The 21,483-nt window shown below is 35.4% G+C and overlaps 2 protein-coding genes across 6 annotated transcripts in view; both read left to right on the forward strand.

Annotated features, from left to right (window-relative positions):
* Positions 1-8,422: 8,422 nt before the first annotated feature.
* LOC111378743 lies at positions 8,423-10,377 on the forward strand. The gene is made up of 3 exons (XM_023001975.1): positions 8,423-8,859; positions 9,353-9,416; positions 9,955-10,377. The coding sequence occupies exons 1-3, from the start codon at positions 8,563-8,565 to the stop codon at positions 10,125-10,127; spliced, it is 534 nt and encodes a 177-aa protein (XP_022857743.1). The 5' UTR covers positions 8,423-8,562; the 3' UTR covers positions 10,128-10,377.
* Positions 10,378-18,361: 7,984 nt separating this feature from the next.
* The window catches only part of LOC111378744, a 5,390-nt gene continuing 2,268 nt past the window's right edge, over positions 18,362-21,483 (forward strand). Inside the window, exons 1-4 of one of the 5 annotated variants that reach the window (XM_023001977.1) lie at positions 18,362-18,572; positions 18,662-18,779; positions 19,846-19,944; positions 20,027-20,137. The gene's annotated coding sequence lies outside the window, so the exon portion shown is untranslated. Of the gene's footprint in view, positions 18,573-18,661; positions 18,780-19,845; positions 19,945-20,026; positions 20,138-21,087; positions 21,220-21,483 lie in introns of those variants that run through there. The other 4 variants (XM_023001980.1, XM_023001978.1, XM_023001981.1 and 1 more) reach the window with 4 other exon arrangements.

The following is a 21,483-nucleotide window of genomic DNA, read 5'->3' on the forward strand; positions in this document are numbered from 1 at the left end:
CTGAGAGCCAACCTTAACGTGTGTGCTGCCATTCCCAATTTTGATTAGTTGTTGAGGTCGGCTCCCATGTGCTAATCATTACGAAATTGTTATTCTTCACGATTAGGGGTGCGTGATCTTCGCCATGTGTCTCGAAGTGATTGCATTAGATAAAGGTGTATGTCAGTCTTGGAGCGAGGGAAATTAGAGTGCAATGATGATGTTTTCCAAATGATGATGACAGTTCCTTCCTTAAAAAGATAAGTCAATTCAGCTAGAAGTTATTCTAAGTCCCCGTTTGGCCCCCATTAAAACACATTATTTGTCAATTTCTCAAACTAGTGCAGTCCCCATGTGTCATAAAGTCAGACAGTGCAGTAGAATTCAAACGGAGGATAACTATTGGTCACAGTACTAAATGACAAAATTGCCCTCCCAACCACTCCCCTCAATTGGCCATCTAGTTTTGATATTGGAGGGTGGTTTCGTCCATTGGTACCAACAATCCTTTTGAAAAAACATGGTACACTACAAATGATTAGGAAGGCAGCAGAATGGACACCACTTAGGTCAAAGAGGGGTTGAAATATGGTTCAAAAAAAAATTTGAAGTGCTTTAATGGAGGCTAAACAGACGCTAAACTTATTTAGGAATTCCGCTATGACATATGATCTTATTTTGAGATTTAAACTCAATTTTAAAACTAGTTTCAATTACCTCAATGAGCTTTTAAATTGACTAAGGTCAAAAAAATATCTCCCAAGGTCCATAATATTTGACAAATAAATTTTTGGACCTTTAATAAGTAGGAAAAGAGGGTAAATGTCAAATCATTCTACTCTCTCCCACGATGGCTTATGGGGAAGGCTTTCCCATAAATTCAATAATAATCGTCTGTCTTCCCATCCCTTTTTCATCAATGGCCTGAATTAGATTGTTTTGAAAATTTTCCCCTCGAAATACGTCTGTTGTCCCTTCACTTCCCTCCTATTTCCAAATCATTTTTCTTCTTTTTCTTGTAATGTTTTCCAGCCCCTTTCATTCGTTTTTCCTTTCCCAACCTAAATTTTAGGAATGAGATTTGAAGAGAGCAGAGTCCAATCTTGAAAATAGGAAGGAGGTGCTTTCTTCAATACCGTTGGCTACTATCTTACTTGTAGGGGCCTCTCGAACTATAACTAGGGATGGTACTCCTAGGGGATCTAAAAGTGTAGTAGGTTCATCCAGAGATGAACATGGAGACATGAGCATTGAGAAGATAGTTGTTGGTGGAGAAAATAATGTTGGATATGGAGCTAGCTAAGAATAATGGGAATCAGATCTTTTGTAATAGCTGGGGACCTTGAAAATGGTGAGAGACCTACCATATTCCTAGCTCAGTAGTGTTGCTCTCTCCCTCATCTAACTAATGGGCCTATGAACCTTCGAATGCTAGGTTACTCTTAACTTTTCTTTGTTATCTTCTAGTCTAAGATTACAATTTCTTCCTATTGTTTGTAAATTTCTGCATGCTTGGGAGATTACATCTACTCAATTCCATCCTAATGGTTAGAGGGTTCTTTTTGGTTGTATGTTGCCGTAGAACAACTAAGGGTTCCCTAAGCTAACTGTAGAATGGGGTGTAGTGGTCCCCATTTGTCACTGAAAGATAAGTAAGTAGGATTATTGACCTTATTTTTATGATAAGGAGGGGCATTTGCCCCTTTTGTTCCTGCAACATCCCATCGAGCTACCATTACTATTGAGCTGAGGAGTAAGTTGAACACCATTAGAGCTCTCACCCATCAACAAAGGTCTTGTACTGCCCTAATCAATGATTACAACATCTTCCAAGTAGGTCTTTATGCAACTGACACTTCACCTACCCCAGGTAAAAGTTGAATTTTGTTAATGTTTAGCCTTTGTATATTTCAACAAATCTACCTTCATGCCTTTTAGCATCAAACGTTGAGATGAGGTTTTATAGTACGGCACGCTAAAGCTATAATCATTCCAAGAGGCAGAAGAGGAAGACAAATACTCAAGCAGAAGAACCTTCAACTCGTCGTTCCAAGGCAAGATCATTTGGATGTGAACACCCACTAGCTCAGCAACTTCTCTTTTCTCCAACTGGACCTGAGCATATCTGCCTAGTTTCATCCTAGTTCCCTATGATTTCCTCTCCTAGTCCATTTCCAACTACTTTATCGATTTACTCTAGCTCATCTTATCCAAACATTCCAAGACCAAAATTGGATGATTTGGTTGGTACTTGCTCTGAGGCTTTATTAGATTCTTACATAGCCCCTTAACCTGCTAGGGTTTCCACTTTAGCTCTTCCTCCACCACTTCAAAATATAGCTCATCTTATGACTCGGATTTGGAATAACTGTGAGAAAGGATACTTGGCTCAGATGAGTACGAATGAATCCTGCATTACTGTAGGTGTTTATACTTATAGGTCAATACTTCACTTAATTGCAGTTCAGATATGGTGAGAATTTTCTTCTTTTGTGTCTTCTTGATTATCAATTAATATTCTAAGCTCATTCTTAATTTGTGCCTTATTATAGGTGAAGGTTAAGAAGACATTGAAAGATGAGAGAAGAAACTACCACTTTGCATCAATTATTCGAGGATAAGAAGGCTCATTTCGAAGAAGCTGAAGTAAAATGGAATGAAGAAAGGTTTGGTATAACCATCTGCTTAGAAGGTGATGTTATTGCTAGGTCCCAGTTGAGAAAGAGGTGGAAGAAGTCAAGATAAGGTAGGACTTCCTAAAAATGGAGTTGGAGCAAGCAAATTCCAAGGAGGTTGAAGAGGTGAAGAAGGCCAAATTGGAAAAAATCCAGGCTGATGATTTAGCAACTAGGATATCTATAGCTACGGACGGGTGGAAGGCTTTTCCTACGAGTCAAGCTTTTAATTAAGAAGTGTACGTGGCGGCTATCCATGAATTGATTAGTTTCATGGAGAAGAAAATCCCAAACTTGGATATTATGTCGAAAACTAGGCTAAGTATTGCAGCTGAGGCAAGTTTTAGCTGAGTTGAAAAGCTCGTTGAGAATTTCCATGAAATTTTGCCTAAGTATTACAGCATTTACAACCTTAGCTCGTGCTGCTAAGGAACGAGCTTTAGAATTTCGTATTGAAAATTGGCTAAGTACTATAATTGAGGCAAGCTTTAGCTAAGCTAATGGGCTTGTGTAGAATTTCCACTAAATTTTGCCTAAGTGTTGTAGCACTTACAAACTTAACTCGTGCTACTAAAGATTAAGCTTTGGAATTTTATGTCAAAAATTGGGCTAAGTGTTGTAGCTAAGGCAAGTTTTAGCAAAGTTAAAGAGCTCGTCCAGAATTTTCAAGAATTTTTGCCTAAGTGCTGTAGCACTTACAACCTTAACCGTGATACTGATGAGTAAGCATAGTGCCGCTAAAGAACGGACTTGTGATTTAAGTATTGTAGCTGAGGCAAACTTAGGTAACATAAAGCTGAAGAGCTCATCCAGAATTCTCACGGGACTTTGCTTCAGACTTATATAGGATTGAAGTGGTTGTCACAAAAATTACTGTATTCAAGCTCATATAAATAAAGCAATACAAGTAGTTATCTACTGATAGTACTTCTTGAGGTGCTCTACATTCCACGGATGCGTGAGAGGTTATCCTTACATATCTTCATGCTCATAAGATCATTTGGATAGGATTTTTGTAATTTTGTATGGTTCATCCCGGTTAGGCCTCAGGGATCCTATGTTGAGCTCTCGTGTAGCGATGAAAACTTTTTTAACACCAAATCATCAACTTCAAATTTCCTTATCCAAAATTTCTGGTTGTAGTACTTGGCATTTCTTTGCTTGTAAACTATTGTTCGAAGCTCATTTTCATTTCTTTTTCTTCCAAGAGGTCGAACTCAACATTTAATGCTTTTTTATTATTCCATTCGACAAAGTGTGAAGTTTGAAATGAGGATATATCATCTTGAGAGAAATCATGACTCGACACCAAATGTAAGGAAAATGGAGGATTTTCCATATCATGCTAGGGAATTCATCAGCCCATATACCTTTGAGAGTATCCAATCGAAATTAAGTGTATGCTTGATGATTTCATTGATCGCTTCAACCTACCCATTAGCCTGAGGGTGATTCAGAGTGGAGAAATGTTTTCGAATGTTTAGCTCTTCGAGAAAGGTCTTCAAATGTAGGTTGTCAAGTTATTTTCCATTATCTCTGACTATGGAATGTGGAATTCTGAATCTGTAAATAATCAGTTTCTAAATGAAGTCCGTGATTTTATGTTTAGTTATCCTTAGAAGAGGCTCAACTACAGCCCATTTGATAAAGTAGACTACAACAACAATAGCGAACTTAGTTCCACCTCATCCGATGGCATAGGTTATCCCCCCATTTTGAGAATGGCAAAAGGCTAATTATGGAAGTAAGATCCTCTGGAGGAGATTGAATGATAGCTACGATTCATTGGCACTTATTACACCTCTTTACAACGTTTAGAGTGTCTTTTTTCAGGAAGGGCTAGAACTATCCTTGTCTGATCTTACGAGCAAAGACTGTCCTTCCATTTGATTTTCACAAATTCCTTTGTGCACTTCTTGTAGAGCATATAAGACATCTTCTTCATTTAGGCACATTAACAATGGGTTACATATTTTTTCTTATAGAGGATGCCATCTAGGAAAGTGTAATGATCTTATCTTAATCTCAACTTTTTGCCTTCAATTGGGTTGGCATGGCGTTCTACAATTCTTAGGAATTTTATGATCACATCCATCCAATAAGGCTTGGGGTCTATAGTCATTAGTGTTACAACATTTTCTTCAATAACAGGATGTCCAATTCTTCCCAAAGAAGTGCTTTTCAATTCACTCACTCCTTCGAAAGTTGCAAGCCTAGCCACAGCATCAGCATAGCTATTTTAGGATCTAAGTATTTATTTTACCTCAATAATGTCGAAGTTACTTAATTCTGTTCGGGCTGCTTCAAGGTAGTTATTCATCCCAACTTCTTTGGTCTAGAAAACCTCATTGTTTTGGTTTACTAAAAGTTGGGAGTCGTTATATACTATAAATCTGGATATTTTCAATTCCTTGGCCATTTTCAGGCCAGCTATTAATGTTTCGTATTTAGTCTCGTTATTAGGAGCCTCGAAGTCAAAGGTCAATGCTTTACAAAAACAAAGGCAATCTGGGCTGACTAGAATCACTCTAGTACCCACTCTAACCTTAGTTGAGGATCCGTCAAAGAAAAACTCCAAGGCTCTTTCTTTGTTTAATTATTTTGGGGATCTGAATTGAATTCTACTACGAAACCAAATAGGGCTTGGCCTTTTACTGATGTTCGTGATCTATATGATATATCAAATTGGCCAAGTTTGATGGTTTCTTTTACCAGACATTCTGAGGTGTCTAGTTTCTGTAAAACTAGCCTTAAAGGATAATCGGTTAAGACCTGCATGGGATGCTCTAGAAAGTAGGGTTGTAGCTTTCTTGTTGACATAACTAGGGCATAGGTGAGCTTTTTCGAAGCAGAGTAACATAGCTCAGCATCATAAAGTGCTTTGCCAATATAATAAACAGGATATTAGATAACATCTTCTTCCCTAATGAATACAGTGCTTAAGGCATGCTCAAATATGGCTAAGTAAATTGATAGATTTAGGCTTTGAAAGAAAAGACAATTGAGATATTTATATCTTCAATTCTTCAAAGGATTTGTTACATTCTTCAGTCCATTCAAACTTCTTTCATCTTCGGAGTGTGTCGAATAAAGGTTTACATCGATTAGTCAATTCAACCTTAGCCTGGCAACTAGGATGATGAGTTTGAATGCCACACGTCCTTCTAGAGGATCATTAGTTTGATTAGAAATGCTGAGAATGACCACCTTTACCGTACTCGGAGTACCATACTTTGCCCTTCACATCACCAGCCTATCCCCAGTTACTACCGACCTAAATGACGAAGCCTCCATTCTCTACTATAAGAGTTACCTACCTCCTCACTAGAGGAACCCAACTCTTCCTCGTCTCTTAGTCCCCTTAGCTCAACCGTATTTTGTGCCAACATTAAAGCGTGACCTACATCTCTAAAATAAACTAAAATAATTGGGATTTGGGTATATATTTCCTAAACATCTGAACTACAATGGTGAATAGGAATAGACTCTTCCTAGTGGTTGGCCAAAGAGTATACTCGAGATTCGTCCTAACTTATATAGGAGCCGAGATAAAATGAAAAGAAAAAAAAAGGCAAATCTTCTGTAAAGGATATACCTTGGTAATGGGCGACCTCACTCAAATCAGAAGACAAAGGTGTTGGATTTCGAGATTTATTTCCCTTGCTAAAAGATTTGAGAGCAAAAAGTGTTGAAATAATGAGAGAGAAAATATATAAAAAGAGAAAGAAAGAAATCCAACATGGACGCTAAGAAGTGTTGGATTCGAAAATGAATGGAGAATGAAAAATCTAGATTATATGATCTAAAACTACGTAGTTTTGAAGGAGGCTTGCCAAAGAAGCCTCAAAAGATAATGGGATGCCCCTTCTTAGATCTGTTGACACATGTCACCTTAAACCACATTTACTCCGACAACTGTACTCCACTACGGTTCAAATGTTGACACAAAGGTTCTCACCTCACCATGGTGAGTGCAGACTTTGAGGGGTAATTGTTGGAGTTCGAACTTCGGCTCGTTAAAATAATATTTCTTTAATCATCCTACATTTTTCACACTAAGGTATCAATATCACTGAGATAAGCTCGAATCAACAAATCATCGTGATTTATAGAGACATAATGATGCCTAAATCCCTGCCACCCAGCCATACCTATCCATTCACCACTCCTAGAATGACATTTGGAGGCCCTGACGTCAACACCTCTTTGACAACCAATCAAATACAAGCTGTAATTATATGAAGTCAAATCATCGTGGTTCGATAGCTTGGCTCCTCAAACTTAATGATGATCTAATGAGGCCGACCTCAGCAACCAATCAAAGCAAGCAAAACTTAGATAAAGTGGTACGGATTACTAGGATGGTATTGTAGCTGACAAGACTTGAGTTGGCCAATGGTGTGATCATCCCTACTATAAATAAGAAGAAATGGTTCATCCCCTCCAAAGGCAGAGCTCGAATTCCTCCAAAACAATATTGTATTTTTTTTCAAACACTTTCTTGTTGTAATATATTTGACCTCAAGATTATCAGCAATAAACACTTCTTTCTATCTTTAAGTTTGGTCAAAATATTGCTTTACATTTTTTTGATTTCAATAGTATTTGGTAAACCGTATTAACGGAATATTAAGTTGATTTTAATTTATTTTTTATGTTATCTATGTCTAATGTTGCTTGAGACATTTGACGAAACATATCTTAACAATTTTTATTTTTATTTTATTATTATTATTATTATTATTTTTTTTTTTTTTTGCTCAATTTGGTTGAGACTTATGAATGATTTATTTTAAATATATTCAGATATAAAAGTTCATTAAAATTTTATGTCTCCGTTGAAGGGCCTATAATTAAAGTTAGCATACTGAGTATTAAATCAATTTTTACAAGTGGAAGTCTTTAATTTCAAGAATAATTCTACATGTATTGAAATTCTTTGACAGAATTAATACAGAAAGACAGTTGTCTCCTTGTGATTAACTGTTGTCATAAATTATTTTTAGAAACAGCCAATAACAGTTGAGATGGCAGTGGAACGGGTTCGGGACGAGGCAGTGACTAGCCCCGTTTTATATATATATTAGAAGATAAAATACAAATTTCGAGTTATACTATTATTACAGAATAAAATAAAAATTCAAAAGTTTAAAATTCAAAGCAAATAATGCTCAAACTAACATTATTTTTTTTTTTTTTTTTTTTTTTTTTTTTTTTTTTTTTTACTTCTTCATGATGTGGGGTTGAGGCAACTGTCCACCGATCGGTGCGGGTTTTTTTGACCCTATTCAGGCGGGGCAGGGCCATCTCTAAATAACAGGGAGACAGATTCCTTGTATGAATCATGTTAAAGAATTTCTATAAGTGAAGCACCCTTCAAATTTCAAATGAACTCTATATAAGTCTTTAAAAGAAAAATAACAAAAGTCAATGGAAGACTTTCATTAAATCTTCAAAAGTAAATATAAGCTTAAAAATTCCACAAAAGTCCATCATTTAGAAAAATCTATAAAAATTTAAATTGAATACACTGTCCTTAAAAGTTTATTTAAAGTTTTACTTAGTCCAATTTACACAGAATCTCCATTTAGCCAACCTTTAAATAATTGTTTATTTTATAACTTACGTGTTTGATTAATAAGTAAATTTTTAGCCTTTAGCACCAAACTATAATTTTCTCAACTAGAAAATTAGATAATTACTAAAGGACAGGATTGAATGAAAAAATATATTTTCAAGGCCACAGATTGCCTTGCCCTCTCAATTTTACTAGCCAACCAAAAGGCCACGTCTTCTCTTCACCATCAGATATTGTGAGTGGTTGCAATTGCCCATTTAGCCTCAAGTTTTTCTATGCATATAAGGTGTAGAGTAGTGAATATTCTTCAAATAGTTTGTGAAGCAAAAGATGGGACTGAGGGCTCTTCCCTTGTCATCTTCACAAACTGGACTTCTTCCTGCTGCAACTTCAGGAATTTCACAGACATATTTTAAATGCAATAATAATAGCAGGACCTTGAAATTTGTCATATTTTCTGCCAAGAAAGAGAATGGAAATGAAGAACCAAAGAAGAAGAAGCAATCTCTGTTTTCGAGTGTGACGGAAGCTTTAGATTTTTCACAGGTAAGATCTGCCAAGGATGCTGAACTCCTGGATGAAGCTGCAGAAGCAACGCAAACAGGTGACAGGATGACAAGGGAACAGGTATTCTTTCTATGAGATACTTAAGCACGGTATAGGAGGTTTTTAAGGGCGCGTTTGACAGTACTTTTGCTTTTGCTTTGTTTCTCGTACATTAGATTATAGAGAAAGTTAATTTATACCAATTTCTTCTAAAAGCTCTACTAACTAAATAAAGCACTTCTAGAAAAGTATCTATTAATGCTCAAAAGTAACTTTTTTACCTCATAAGTAACTTTTGACTTTTCAAAAAATTGTTTCAAACTGGCCCTATTCTTGTCATCTATTTATAAAAATTTCACTAGTTTGGTATTGGAAGAAAACTGAACCATGCATATTATAGTAGACAAGCGACTAAATTTTGGATGCTCCAGCGCATAGCATGTAGTGTTATTACTACTCAGGTTTTTTTGTCTGAACGAGTTTCAAGACGAGTTAGATCCAATTGAAGTGGATTCTTTCTTTTTTTACTCTAGTAGGATGTTTTGTACTAATTCAAACATTTGATCTATTGCAGTATGGAGCTCTTAGGAGGAAGATTGGTGGAACATACAAAGATTTCTTCAAATCATATGTAGAAGGTAAGCAAATTAACTAAAGAATTGCCAAGTGGCTAAGCCCATGAATCCTAAATTGCAAAGTATGATTAGATCTTCGATAATTTGATTTGTTGCATATATAATGAGGAAAAATGGCATCATTGGTTCTTAATCTATTGTTTTAGTGGTAAATTAGTTTCAAACCTTTAAAACACAACGAGTTGTTCGTCAATCTTTAATTAACGTTACAATCGGTGCTCAGTGATGAAAATTATTTAGATTTTTGTTACATTATCTCGTTTGACTATAAATTTTTGAAGCCCCATTTCATAAGTTAGAGGTGCAAGATCCACAAGATGATTTAGATTGAAATGTCTAGTCAAAATGTTGGTATCGATTTTAAGAAAAAGCAAAAACCGAACCAAAAGGCTCATAAAATTTGCAATGTCTACTAAACATGTTGAAATTGATTTATTTATTTATTTATTTATTTTTTGGGGTGGGGTTGGGGGGGGACCCGTACCAAAAGGCTCATAAAAATGTTGTAATACTTTGTATTTTTTTTTTTAAATGATTTCAGTGGATGGACAGTATGTAGAAGAAGGTTGGGTGGACAAAACCTGCAAAATTTGCAAGAAAGACACCAGAGGTGAAGCAAGACAAGTGGACAAGTTAGGAAGATACGTTCATGTTGCTTGCTTAGAGAAAAAATCCAATTCAGGAAATTTCTTCACACGACTCTTCTCCTCGTAGAATCTTAAGCACGATTTTAAGTTTGTTGTTTCTTTTACATTTTCTATTGTTATACATTTTGCTGAAGTGAACTGAGATAACTTTGAACCAAATGTCTCATATGTTTCTTTGTATTTATTTTTTAATTTTTATTTTGATTTTGATTTTCCTTCCTTGGATTCAAGTTCTAGTTTATATTGAAGTTCAATGTATCAAAAATCGTACTTCTATGTGTATCAATCTCATTTGATTGACCAATGTGGTCCAATTCTATTCAAAACTGCCTTCTGTCTTTCATTCAAAATCTTCATGGAATTAGGACAATAGTTCTAAGGGTCCATTTGATTGCAAGAATAAAATTTGGGTGGAAAGAAAAAGAATTTCGAGGAATTGAACTACCTAAAACTTGTTTTACTGAGAATTGTCAATTAAATGCGTTTAACTAGTATAATTTTCCACCAACTCTGTCGCTACCCACCAACTTTGGTCGCCTTCACCAAAGAAAGTAACATCGAACCAGATCTCCAATCCCAGCCATATTTCTTCCTCCTCAAACCGAATTCGAATCTGAAATTTCGAAATCTCTTCACACTAGTCGGATCAGTTCTAGTGGTGGTGTGATGGATGTTGTGGTGTATTGGTGATTGCGTGGTGGTCGATTACAATATACAGAATCTGTGTGGTAGTGGTGCAATAGATGTTGTGGTGGTGTTGGTGGTGAGGTGGCGACGGTGATGAAGGCAATATTGTGGTGATGGGGTGGTGAAGTGACAACGACGTTTGGGTGCTGCCAATGGTTGTGGAGTAGTTGAGTGGGATGAAGAGCTTTTGTGACAAGTATTTAGGTAATTTTTGACCAATAAGTAATATGTTATCAAAAAAATGTGTTATTTATGACTAAATTTGTAATTATACCACATAATTTGTTTCTTTGTGCGATTGTGTCTGGCACATGACCATGATGATAAATGGTGTGTTAATGTGGTCTTGACTTGTTTAGTTAGTTAATAAGTTAAAACATTGTTATCATGTGATCACAAATGTGATAATTTAATTTTTGAAATATTTCTACATTTTTTTTTTTTGAGAAGTGTATCTTGAAACCTTTGTAATTATTTTTTCCTAAAATAATACTCTTTAGGGTCTGAACCAATTTTAAGACTAACATTGGAAAATTTCACTAGGAGTCTCTAATCTTTGTAAGTGTAGCATCACTACCAAAAGCCTATGATTTGTTGCACTTTATGTCTTCAACTTTATAAAATCGTTGACACTGATTGATGAGAATCATGGAGGACAAGCTAATAAAGATCCATTGCATGTTTCGTAGTGATACGGATCAATTAGAATAGAAGATCTTAAACTAATTAAAAAATAGAAAGAATATGAAATATGCACGAAAATGCACAGGATTCACAGAAATGCGTTTAACTTTTTGCTCGGTTGTCGAATTTTCATCCATGAGTAAATCTAAAAACGTCTTTTGATTCTGCACAAGTTTGTTAGATGACTTTGTCAAACTTTGCGTGTCAAATTCGATTATTTAGGGGTCTATTTTTAGGTTTTGAATTTAGTTTAAGGATATTTTCGTTATTTGTTGTATTTTGGTTTTATTCAAATTTATTTTGTAGTTTTCTACTTTATTTGGATTTGCCTTTGGAATTAGAGTTTTGTTTTAATATTTAAACTCTTTTGTTTTGATCCATGTTCTCATCTTACCCGATAAAAAGTAGATTCAAATCCAGATGTGTGTTCCCTTTTTTTTTTTTTCTTTTTTTTCTTTTTTTTAATATCATTCCTTAAGTCCCATTCCCATATGTTTGATCCTGTAGAATTTGATCCATTTTCTCATTGAATAGAAGTTTATTTTATACCTATAAAAGGATCACAAATTGTACGATAAAGATATTAATTGTTGAGAATTAATCATAATGTGATATTTTTCACTTTCTATTTTGCGTTTAATTGAATAGAACTTATCAAATATTTTCAATATTTGTGGCATTCAAACTATTCGAACTTGTCAAAGATTAATACTCTTTTGTCGCATTCAACAAATTCACAGCAAGGTTCATACTTTTTGTGACCACAGGGTCAACATATTGTCGACGATTGTGTTAGTTCTTTGGTTCAATAAATTATTAGATCGAGCTTCAAACTAAGATTTTAACTTTCTTGGGGTTGTGATTCAATCTTTTGTGGGTTTCAAAACTACTATTGCTATGTGGATTCGTATCGCCCATGTTAATAGCTAATAGTAAAATATATATATTTGAACATTAAATGATAATGTTATAACTCAAAAAACAAAACTGTCCAAAAGAGATTTTATTTATTAAAATGATTCAAAGGGTGACTTCAATGGTCAAATAAAAATCCATAAAGGATAAATTTTATTAGTGTTATGAAACTTATCCCTTGCTTCGACCCAACCTTCTCATCATGTGCGTGTTAATTGTCACGTTTAATTAATGTTTAAGCTTACGTTTGAACCCCATTACTTTTCATTATTTCTCATTTTCTTCAGTCAATTGTTGTTGGTCGCGGGTCCCACATGGCACATATGTAGAAACCTGACACATTTCAATTTAATATTGAGTTGCCAATATTTTAATGCAACCAGTGGTGGACATTGATGTTAATGCCCCTAGCAATTTCTTGTGATGGATAATGTGTACATTTTGGTTTTGCGGATCCAATATATAAAAAGAACGAAGACGTTTCCGAGACATTCATTGGATGTTCCTTTTATTACTAATCCAGAAGATGTTACACACCATATCATAATTAAAATTCACAAATACTAGCCGAATTGAAGTAGTAATATAAGGTTTCCTTACAAACACTTGAAAAAATAGGTATCTCTCCGGATCGAGGTGATGATGTGCCGAGTCGTGATTGTAGTTTTCATGAGATCGGATCATGTCTGCTGCCAACACATCGACAATGCGAAGCATGTGCTTGAAATAATGGGCAATGATCTACAACGAATGTCCAAACAGCGTTTTCACCTGTCGATAACCCTTCCCATGCGCCAGTATTCACAAAAATATACCAACGTGCTCATATATATCAATAGTTGTACTACTTTCCAAGCCATATTGGTCTCTAAGAACATGTGTAAAGTGTCATGGGTGGGTAGGTTCTGAACTTCTAAAAGCACATTTGCGGATACATATATTTATTCTGTAACATGAAAATATGTCTGCTTCGAGACATAGGAAATAAGTAACGTCAGCCCCTATCCGGTTGGATGTATTGGCGTACCATCTGCTCAGCGATCTGAAAGTATCATAGCCATGTTAGCATATCCGCCTTCAGCTCTTGCAGTATGTCTTCATCCGAACCGTCATCCGAGATCGGTATTAGACATGAGGTCACAATCGGTATCGGATGACGTATGCGGACTAGATATGTCTGTCATCTCGTCGTATTGACACCATGGAAAGCGAAAAAATCCATTACATGTAGGAGCATAAAATTCGACCTGTGACATTGGTTGATTCTGGGTACCGTCATTAATTGCCAAATAGCACTTTAGATTTTATACTCAAAGATTTGGGACTGTACACAACAAATTGATAATATACAGAGTGCCGCCAATTATGGATTCCACCATCCATCCATGCAAGAAAGGATGAAAAAGGAAAATATTCCCTTCAATATGCATAAAATCTCGTCTTTATACAAGCTATTGACATATTTAAAAATAATGAAAATTGCATGATAGGTTTTTGTTAATAATGGAGTTTTTGGTAATGAGAAAGTTTTAAACAGTTCGCACAGTATCTTGGGGGTCATGATTGAAATTTTAAGTCGTGTTTGGTATCGAATGAAATCTAAATTTAATTATAAATCAAAGTTCATAATAAATTTTAATAACATATTTCATGAAACCCCTAACTTTTTAACTTTTATTAAAATTTAATAAAAATATAATTCTCACACATACTAAATAGGGGCAAAATCATAATAAATTTGAATTTTTTTCTCTGTCTTACTCTATCTTACTCTCTCCCTTATACCTTTTACCAAAACCTTAACTTTTCTAATATTTCACGATTCGGTTATAATTTTTCTACAGATTATCACATCTACTGCAAATTTCTCAAATTTTTATGAAAATTTCAATTAATTATAACCTAAATTTGTAGTTTTTTCCTGTCCTATTTGTGCACATAGAATGTGTCTGAACTAATTATATCCAATTTAATTTATATTGCACGAATTGTATTAATTTGATTGAATGTTGGTTAAATGTTTTTCCTTTCAATCACTTAAATTTGTTGTTTGTATTAAATACACTATAAATTTCTTAGACATAAACATGAGAAAAATATTAATGAATAAATGTTATTTAAATGTAGATCTACATTTTCTCGGGTCAATTATAAATCATTCAAAATTTAATAATGACGTATTCGATTTGTACAAAGTTTGATTTTGCCCCCAACTAAAAATTGCTGCGTCCATCCCTACGCCTTCAACTGCTGCTATACGTCTTCGTCTAACCCGCCCTCCGAGCAGGAATTAGGCATGAGGTTAGAATTGATCTTAGATGACATATGGGGACTAGATGTGCCTGACATCTCGTCGTATTGAGACCACGACAAGCGAAAATTTTCGTTATATATGGGAGCATAAAAGTTGAATCGTGGCTGTGATTGTTTCTGTGTACCATCATTGATTACCACATAGCACTTTAGATTGTATACACATAGCTCTGGAACTGTACGCGACGAATTGATAGTTTAGTCAGTGCCACCAATTACAGATTCCACTAGCCATGCATGCAAAATGGGATGAAAAAGGAAAAGATTCCTTCTAATATGCAGGAAATCCTGCCTACACAAAAGTAATGCAGGAGGATCCGAGTCGAGTGATGCTGATTTGTCATATAACACGATGATGACACTGAAATACCATGAGATGGCGGATCGGCGCAAAGATGGAAAGTGAACCGCAATTATTTCCTTAATTGGGGAAATTTGATGAATTTTTTATAATTTGGTCATAACTTTGGTTACGGTTACCAGAATCGCTATTATGACCCAATCTGGAAAGCTCTCTTCGGCGCGCACGTCGTGGCCACCGAGCTATGCTCGATGGATGTCAATTTTGAGCCAAAAATCCGCTGTTTTCATTTCAAAAATTCAATTTTAAGTTATTTTTTGCTATTTATGGTAATATTTCGTTTCATTTTTTTTCATATGTTAGAAAACTTGAATTGAGTCAAATTTTTGGCAACATACTTCTTTTACTTAATATTTTATTCTGGTATAATTTTGAGATTTTACCATTTTTGATAATTTTTCCATAATTTCGTATTTCGCAGCTATTTTAACCCTTCTTGTGGGTTAATTTTGATCATTCTGCATTATTAATAATATTGAGTTGATTTTAGAGTATTTTCTCTTGTTTTTGGGCCTTTTCTGTCGTTTCTTTCTTACGACTTATCTGCTACAATAAGTTAATAGGATAATCACTATCCTACCCGACGTCAAAAAGCTATTTACATATTTTAAAATAATGGAATAGCATGATAGGCTTTTGCTAATATTTAAGTTTTTGGTAATAATAGAGTTCTAAAGAGTTCGCATGACAATCACAAATGGATATTTTCAAAGTACATAACAAAAATATTCATAGCACATTAGAAATTGCGATAATCTCACGTACAGGTACTAAAACATGTTGATATTACTATAATAAATACAATGACTACAGTAACAAAATGAACAATGGAGACATATATAAGACACGTCCGTCAAGCTATTACAGGCTCTTGGAACCAAGCATCTTGTCGCATTCGAAGCTATACGAGATCCACTTGAACCTCAATTCCGAGGTTTTAGAGACATTGTACACTACACGATTGTTGGAATTCCTTAAGAACCACAATGCGAACATGTGCAGCTCATCCCTGGCTCGACTAGGCCAGTAGAAAGCAAATCATAGACGTGCTCGTGGAGAGTCATTCGACCCATTCTTTTGAGCAAATCACCATCTCCTTCGATGCGTACGCAAGGTTATCCACCGACTTGGAAACCTCCCTAGCAACGAACTTCTTTTGCTCGCCCTTCGCATGTTTACGTTTACGTTTCTCGCCGTTTCGACAAAGGAAAATATTCATTTAAAAGTTTGCTCTTCCATATGTTGGGCCTTTGCTCAAATTAGAAGTCTCAGCATTAATAGGTAACTTGTCATTCAGGTTATCCGTGTCAGTGTCGGAGCCCAGGTCGAACCCACATTGAGACAACTTGTGGGTGTTAGTGCGTACTTCATAGAGTCATAACTACCTCCAAATAGAGAACTATATGTGTGGTAAATTTCGCTGTTCTCGTTGTCCTTAAACTTTCCATACCAAGAGTTCTCCTACAATGTGACAAGCGAGTAGTATCACGAATGTGCCGTGTTCGCAATCAAAACTGTTTATAACAAGAAAAACTATATTGCAGGTTGTCGTCGGTTAGTACCTTAATTTTCTACTTCCACCACAAGTTCGGTGCGTCAATTCTGCCCCCATTGCTGAGACCGCATGCTATTTTCGTGCTCTGAAGTAGCTCAAACAGAAGTTTGGTCTGTACGCATAAAACCCCAATGGTTTTTGAGCTGGATAATGGTCCAATCCTTTTTAGCATTTATTCAACAAGTCGCATATGCGCCCGAACCTGTTGATGAGAAGCACTTTCCCTGACGATGGCCCTCAGCAATGACATGCTCGATGGTAGCTATGAAGATCTTTTGCTCGCGAGGTTCCTATCTAGCACACTTGCGGGCCTTTGACTTCTTTTTGAGATTCATATTCGATGATGCACCCTGCACCGTGTCCGGATTATGTGTCGTGTTCATCTGCAATGTGGCACAAATGGAGAGGTCAAAACTTGTGAGAAGAGGCGGCAAGAAAGGCTTAGGATAAATGAATATGCACTGGAATGCAGTATTGGTGAGCACCTACGGTGATCAATAATTAACGTCGCCCAATGCATGCAAAGTTAACAGCAATCAATGGATTATAAGCAAAAGTTATACATATATAAATGTACAAAAGCATGATGTAATGTAAATGGAGAGTTGTTCAAGGATAAGTTGCTCCTCTAAAAAGGTAGAAAATTACCTTTCTGCTGAACATTGTATTTTTATTAAATGCCGCGTTTTTTTCTATGATTGGTAAATAGTACGACTACAATTGTACCAACTTAACATCTCCAGAATGAATGTGACAGTTTGTTATCTCCAGTTTCACTCACCATTTTTTGCAATTTTCATGGAACCAGCAATGTTGATCTATTCCCGTTTCAAGATATGCAATCCTATCGGACATCTAAAAGGAAATCCTAGATTTGGACGCGTATTGGAACACACACAGCCAAAGACAGTGTTCCGTTTTGGACTCTATGTAGCCTGTTTCGTCTACAGTTGAACGTCACAATGTGCTTATGAAGTTGATGGCTGACAAAGAGGAAATTATGTACAGCGGATGCAGAGACAATCGACGGGAAAATCATAGAGTTTTTATGCTTACCATGTTGTCCGGATAATAACCCCAACCTTCGGTATTGAGTGCCATGATTTTTTGCAGCATAACTGGCTCGACAGGAAGTCCGATTTCCTTCATCGTTTGTAGACTAAAGCTAGAGACATTGCTATTCTTATGATGTAGAAGAGATGGAAGTCGGCTCGTGAGGCACTCCGAAAAATGGAATTTGCACCGAGTTCACACTAGTACAAGGCTAAAAAAATAAAAGATCAAGATGGTAGAGTTTCTGTGGCCGCAAATTGACAGAGTGCAAAGCTTTGAGAAATGAAATGGGAACAAATTTTGCAAGGGTTAAAGAGCAAAAGATTTTATGCAAGGGCATTTCTATAAAAGCAAGCATCTAAACGAAGGTGTTGTAGGCAAAAATTTGCCAACGATTGTCTTTGAATTATTTAACTCTACAAAATGGTGTCAGACGTTGTAAGAGTTGAAACGTGAACATCTTTGACTTGAGCTTTGAAAAGGGTTGGAAAATATAGGAAAAAGAAAATAAATGGGACTCAAACACAGGCTAAATAAACATTTTCTATGTGTTAGGAAATTGGCGCACAATTTAAAAAGTTGGAGATAGGAGTGTAACAAATGGTAGATTGAATATATGGATGCCACACTAACAAAACGTTGGGACCCCTAGTGAAATTAATCCAAAAAAAATTATCACCCCTTTTCTACAAATAGACAGAAGTTTGAGGGCCATGGAGTAAATAAACCTCCCTCTCTTCCAACTGAAAATGAAGATTCATTCTTCAGTCGACAAAATCAAATTCAACTGAAATTTCATCCATGCTGTCAAACCATCCATTCAACTCAATCACCCTGCAATGATAATCTCTAAATCTCGCTTAGAATCAATCGTTTCATGGTTCGTAACAGTCCATCCTAACGAAATCTCTGCACTCATCTACTCCGCCTCTTCTTTCTTCTTCGTAAGTTCCAGTATTTCCTGATTTCTACCTATGGAATGTGAAATCTTATGTCTTGAGTAGTTAATGTGGAATGAATTTTGTGCTTGTAGATTTTGAGTGCATATTTTGTGGTACTTCCTTTTTGTTGCATCGTTGCTGCTGCTCACACTGATTGCTGCGCCAGTTTCCACTCTCATTTTTTCGTTGCCTAATCTTTCTAAAGGAAAGGTGTGAATGAATTTTTTCCAATCTCAATTATTCGGAGATAACACTATTATGATGAATTTCAATAATAAAAATGATTGATTCCACAATTGTTGTTCGAGATTTTAATTAATGATTGTTTTCTTAATCTCATTGTGTGGAAATGAATAATATAGAATTTCTGCCAAATCTTATTGATGTCTTGAACGTATAAATAGTTTACTATAATGGATGCGTTCCTGGATTTGTGACTGACTGTTTACAGGGTGGTGTCGTTGGAATGATTATGGCTCTTTTAGAAGCGATACAACCTTTCTTTCAAAAACTAAAATAACATTTCATAAAGAATACGACTTTACACAATTGGACATAAACTTTTACCATGTAGACTTGTGTCTTTGTGATGTCTTTGTACATTATTTCTTCCACTTAACCATATGTCTTTTATACTTCCTTCATGATAATCTTTCTATCCCGCTTGAAAATTATATTATTTGGTTCTATTTATTAGTTAAAACAACAATGATTTAAAACTTGTTATAGTCTTAATAATTTGCATGTTGGAAAAGGTTGCTCTCTTCTGCTTAGTGTTGTGAAATTGCTTATTGGTGTTCCTTCTTGTTTTGAGTAACTAAACCTTCTTGCTGTCATTTGATTCAGTATTTGATTTCCAGCTGCATAATGCTCTTTATAAAATCTCTTAAGAGCTTGTCAACCTTGAGGCAAATATGAAAGCACGACCTCTCTACTGATCCTAACATCATTGTTTTCAAGTTCATAAAGATAATGTTGAGTTATTTGCAATGTCCAACTGAATGACTAGGCAGTATATTATTTTCTATGAAATGAAACTAATAAAATGTGGGGGATGTCTCACTACTAGATTTACAAAGAGCAAATTCAGAGTATCTAAGGATAGTGGTTAACTCAATTTTTGTGATTCTGTGTACAGACGGTAAAATGAATTTTCACTTACCTTTTTATATGACCAACTTCTTGCGTTGTTTTATTGACTGGACAAAAGTATTGTGCTGGCAGTTTTATTTTGAACACTGTAAGTATTATCTCTAATTTGGTACTTCTGTTCCAGGATTTGGTTTTGATTCACTGATTTTTCAGCATTTCTCTTGTTATATTATTTATTCTATGGCTTTCCTCCATCCCTGGAAGTTCCTTTTCCAGTTTCAAGGTAAGTATCTGAAACAGAAAATCACATTCGTTAACTGTGGGATATCTCTCAAGGAATGATGTTTGACCTTCAATCTGTGTAGAGATTCTTTCGTGTCAACTCCACTATAAAGGAGGAGCTTAAGATAATGGTTAACCAAACCATTCCAGCAAATTCTGGTGGCTTGGGAAAACATGGATGGTTTTTCTTTTCAGTGAGGATTGGGTTTTCCTTTGCGTAAAATTAATTTGCTTCCCTTTTTTTTTTGCTATCAAAATTGATAATGAACTTGTGATTGTTGATTATTTTTTACAAAAATCATGTTTCTTCTGAAAAAAGAATATGAATGTTTTTCACTGGTTGCTCTGCTTAACCTTATAACTATCTCTTCAACTTGGGCCAGAGTAATTGATGTGATGGATAATGATGTCAGTATGTTGCAATTGGGCTCCTTTTTTCATAATCTGGTCTATCAGTATTTATCGCATCAATTTAATAATTTTGATTAAGAATAAATCATACTCTATTATAGAGGAAGAGTGAGTATTGTCAACCTGACACCTCTATTTATCCTGGTCATTACATGCACGCTGTCTTCGTTCCTGGATTGTTTACTTTATCTGTTAATCTGACTGCAAGATTTGCAGGATCAAATGCTATTTTTTGCACAATTAACTCGCTTAAATTCAGTCAGGTTCAAGATTATTTGGGTTTATCGGTGCTGGTGCTACGTTGGGACAGCTCCCGTGGTTCACTCTTTGCTGCAGGAATGGCTAGGTTAAAAAAAAAAAAAAGGTTGGACCTCAACTTTGAGGGCCTCCACCACTAAAATAGTTAGACGTACTTTCAGAAAATCTGAAAAAAATAAAATATTTTCTTAATTTGTGTGTGTGTGTGTCTATATATATATATAAAAGGTTGAACTTCAACCTTGAGGGTCCCCCACGGTCTCGGCCCTAGAGCTTTGTGAGGGAGATAAATCGCGGAATGTGCCCCAACAAGTCAGGGAACAAGAACTGTCTATACACTGCGCCTACAAGGAGTCCAATTCCATGTTTCAGGAATCAAACCACCACACTGCGACTGCCAGTAAAACATGAGATAACATCACTCATGTCCTTTGCACCACTTGACTATGCCCCGGAGGACTATATATATAAAAGATTAGAGGTTTAGGAACCCTCCCTATCTAATTAATTTTCTTTTTGTCTTTAATATAAGTGTTCTAGATTAATTCTGTATGCAACTCTTTAAGGGCCAAGGAGGAAAAAGTTGACAGATTTCAAAGCAAGAATGGTAGTTTATAAACTTTAACTCATTATGCATTGTAATTTATGGATTTCATATATTTATACAACTTGATTTATTAACATATAAGAAAGCATAATATTATTTCTTACCATTTTTGAGTTCTTTGCCCCTTTCACCTTTAATAACATGAAAAATATTGCTACCAAGTCCAAATGCCGAAAAGAAAGAAAATCTCAATTTCATTCAGAATAATTTTATTTTAAAGTAAGAAGCAATTGGGTCATTATTTGAAAGCTTATTTTGGTATTA

The sequence above is a fragment of the Olea europaea genome, unplaced genomic scaffold (assembly GCF_002742605.1).
Source record: "Olea europaea var. sylvestris unplaced genomic scaffold, O_europaea_v1 scaffold1866, whole genome shotgun sequence".
Taxonomy (NCBI): domain Eukaryota; kingdom Viridiplantae; phylum Streptophyta; class Magnoliopsida; order Lamiales; family Oleaceae; genus Olea; species Olea europaea.

Bases quoted from the DNA above. Each gene is read 5' to 3' on its own strand.
- LOC111378743 (XM_023001975.1), top strand. From the start codon at position 8,563: ATGGGACTGAGGGCTCTTCCCTTGTCATCTTCACAAACTGGACTTCTT. The intron at 8,860-9,352 runs GTATTCTTTCTA...GATCTATTGCAG, and splicing joins ACAGGATGACAAGGGAACAG to TATGGAGCTCTTAGGAGGAA. The intron at 9,417-9,954 runs GTAAGCAAATTA...AAATGATTTCAG, and splicing joins CTTCAAATCATATGTAGAAG to TGGATGGACAGTATGTAGAA.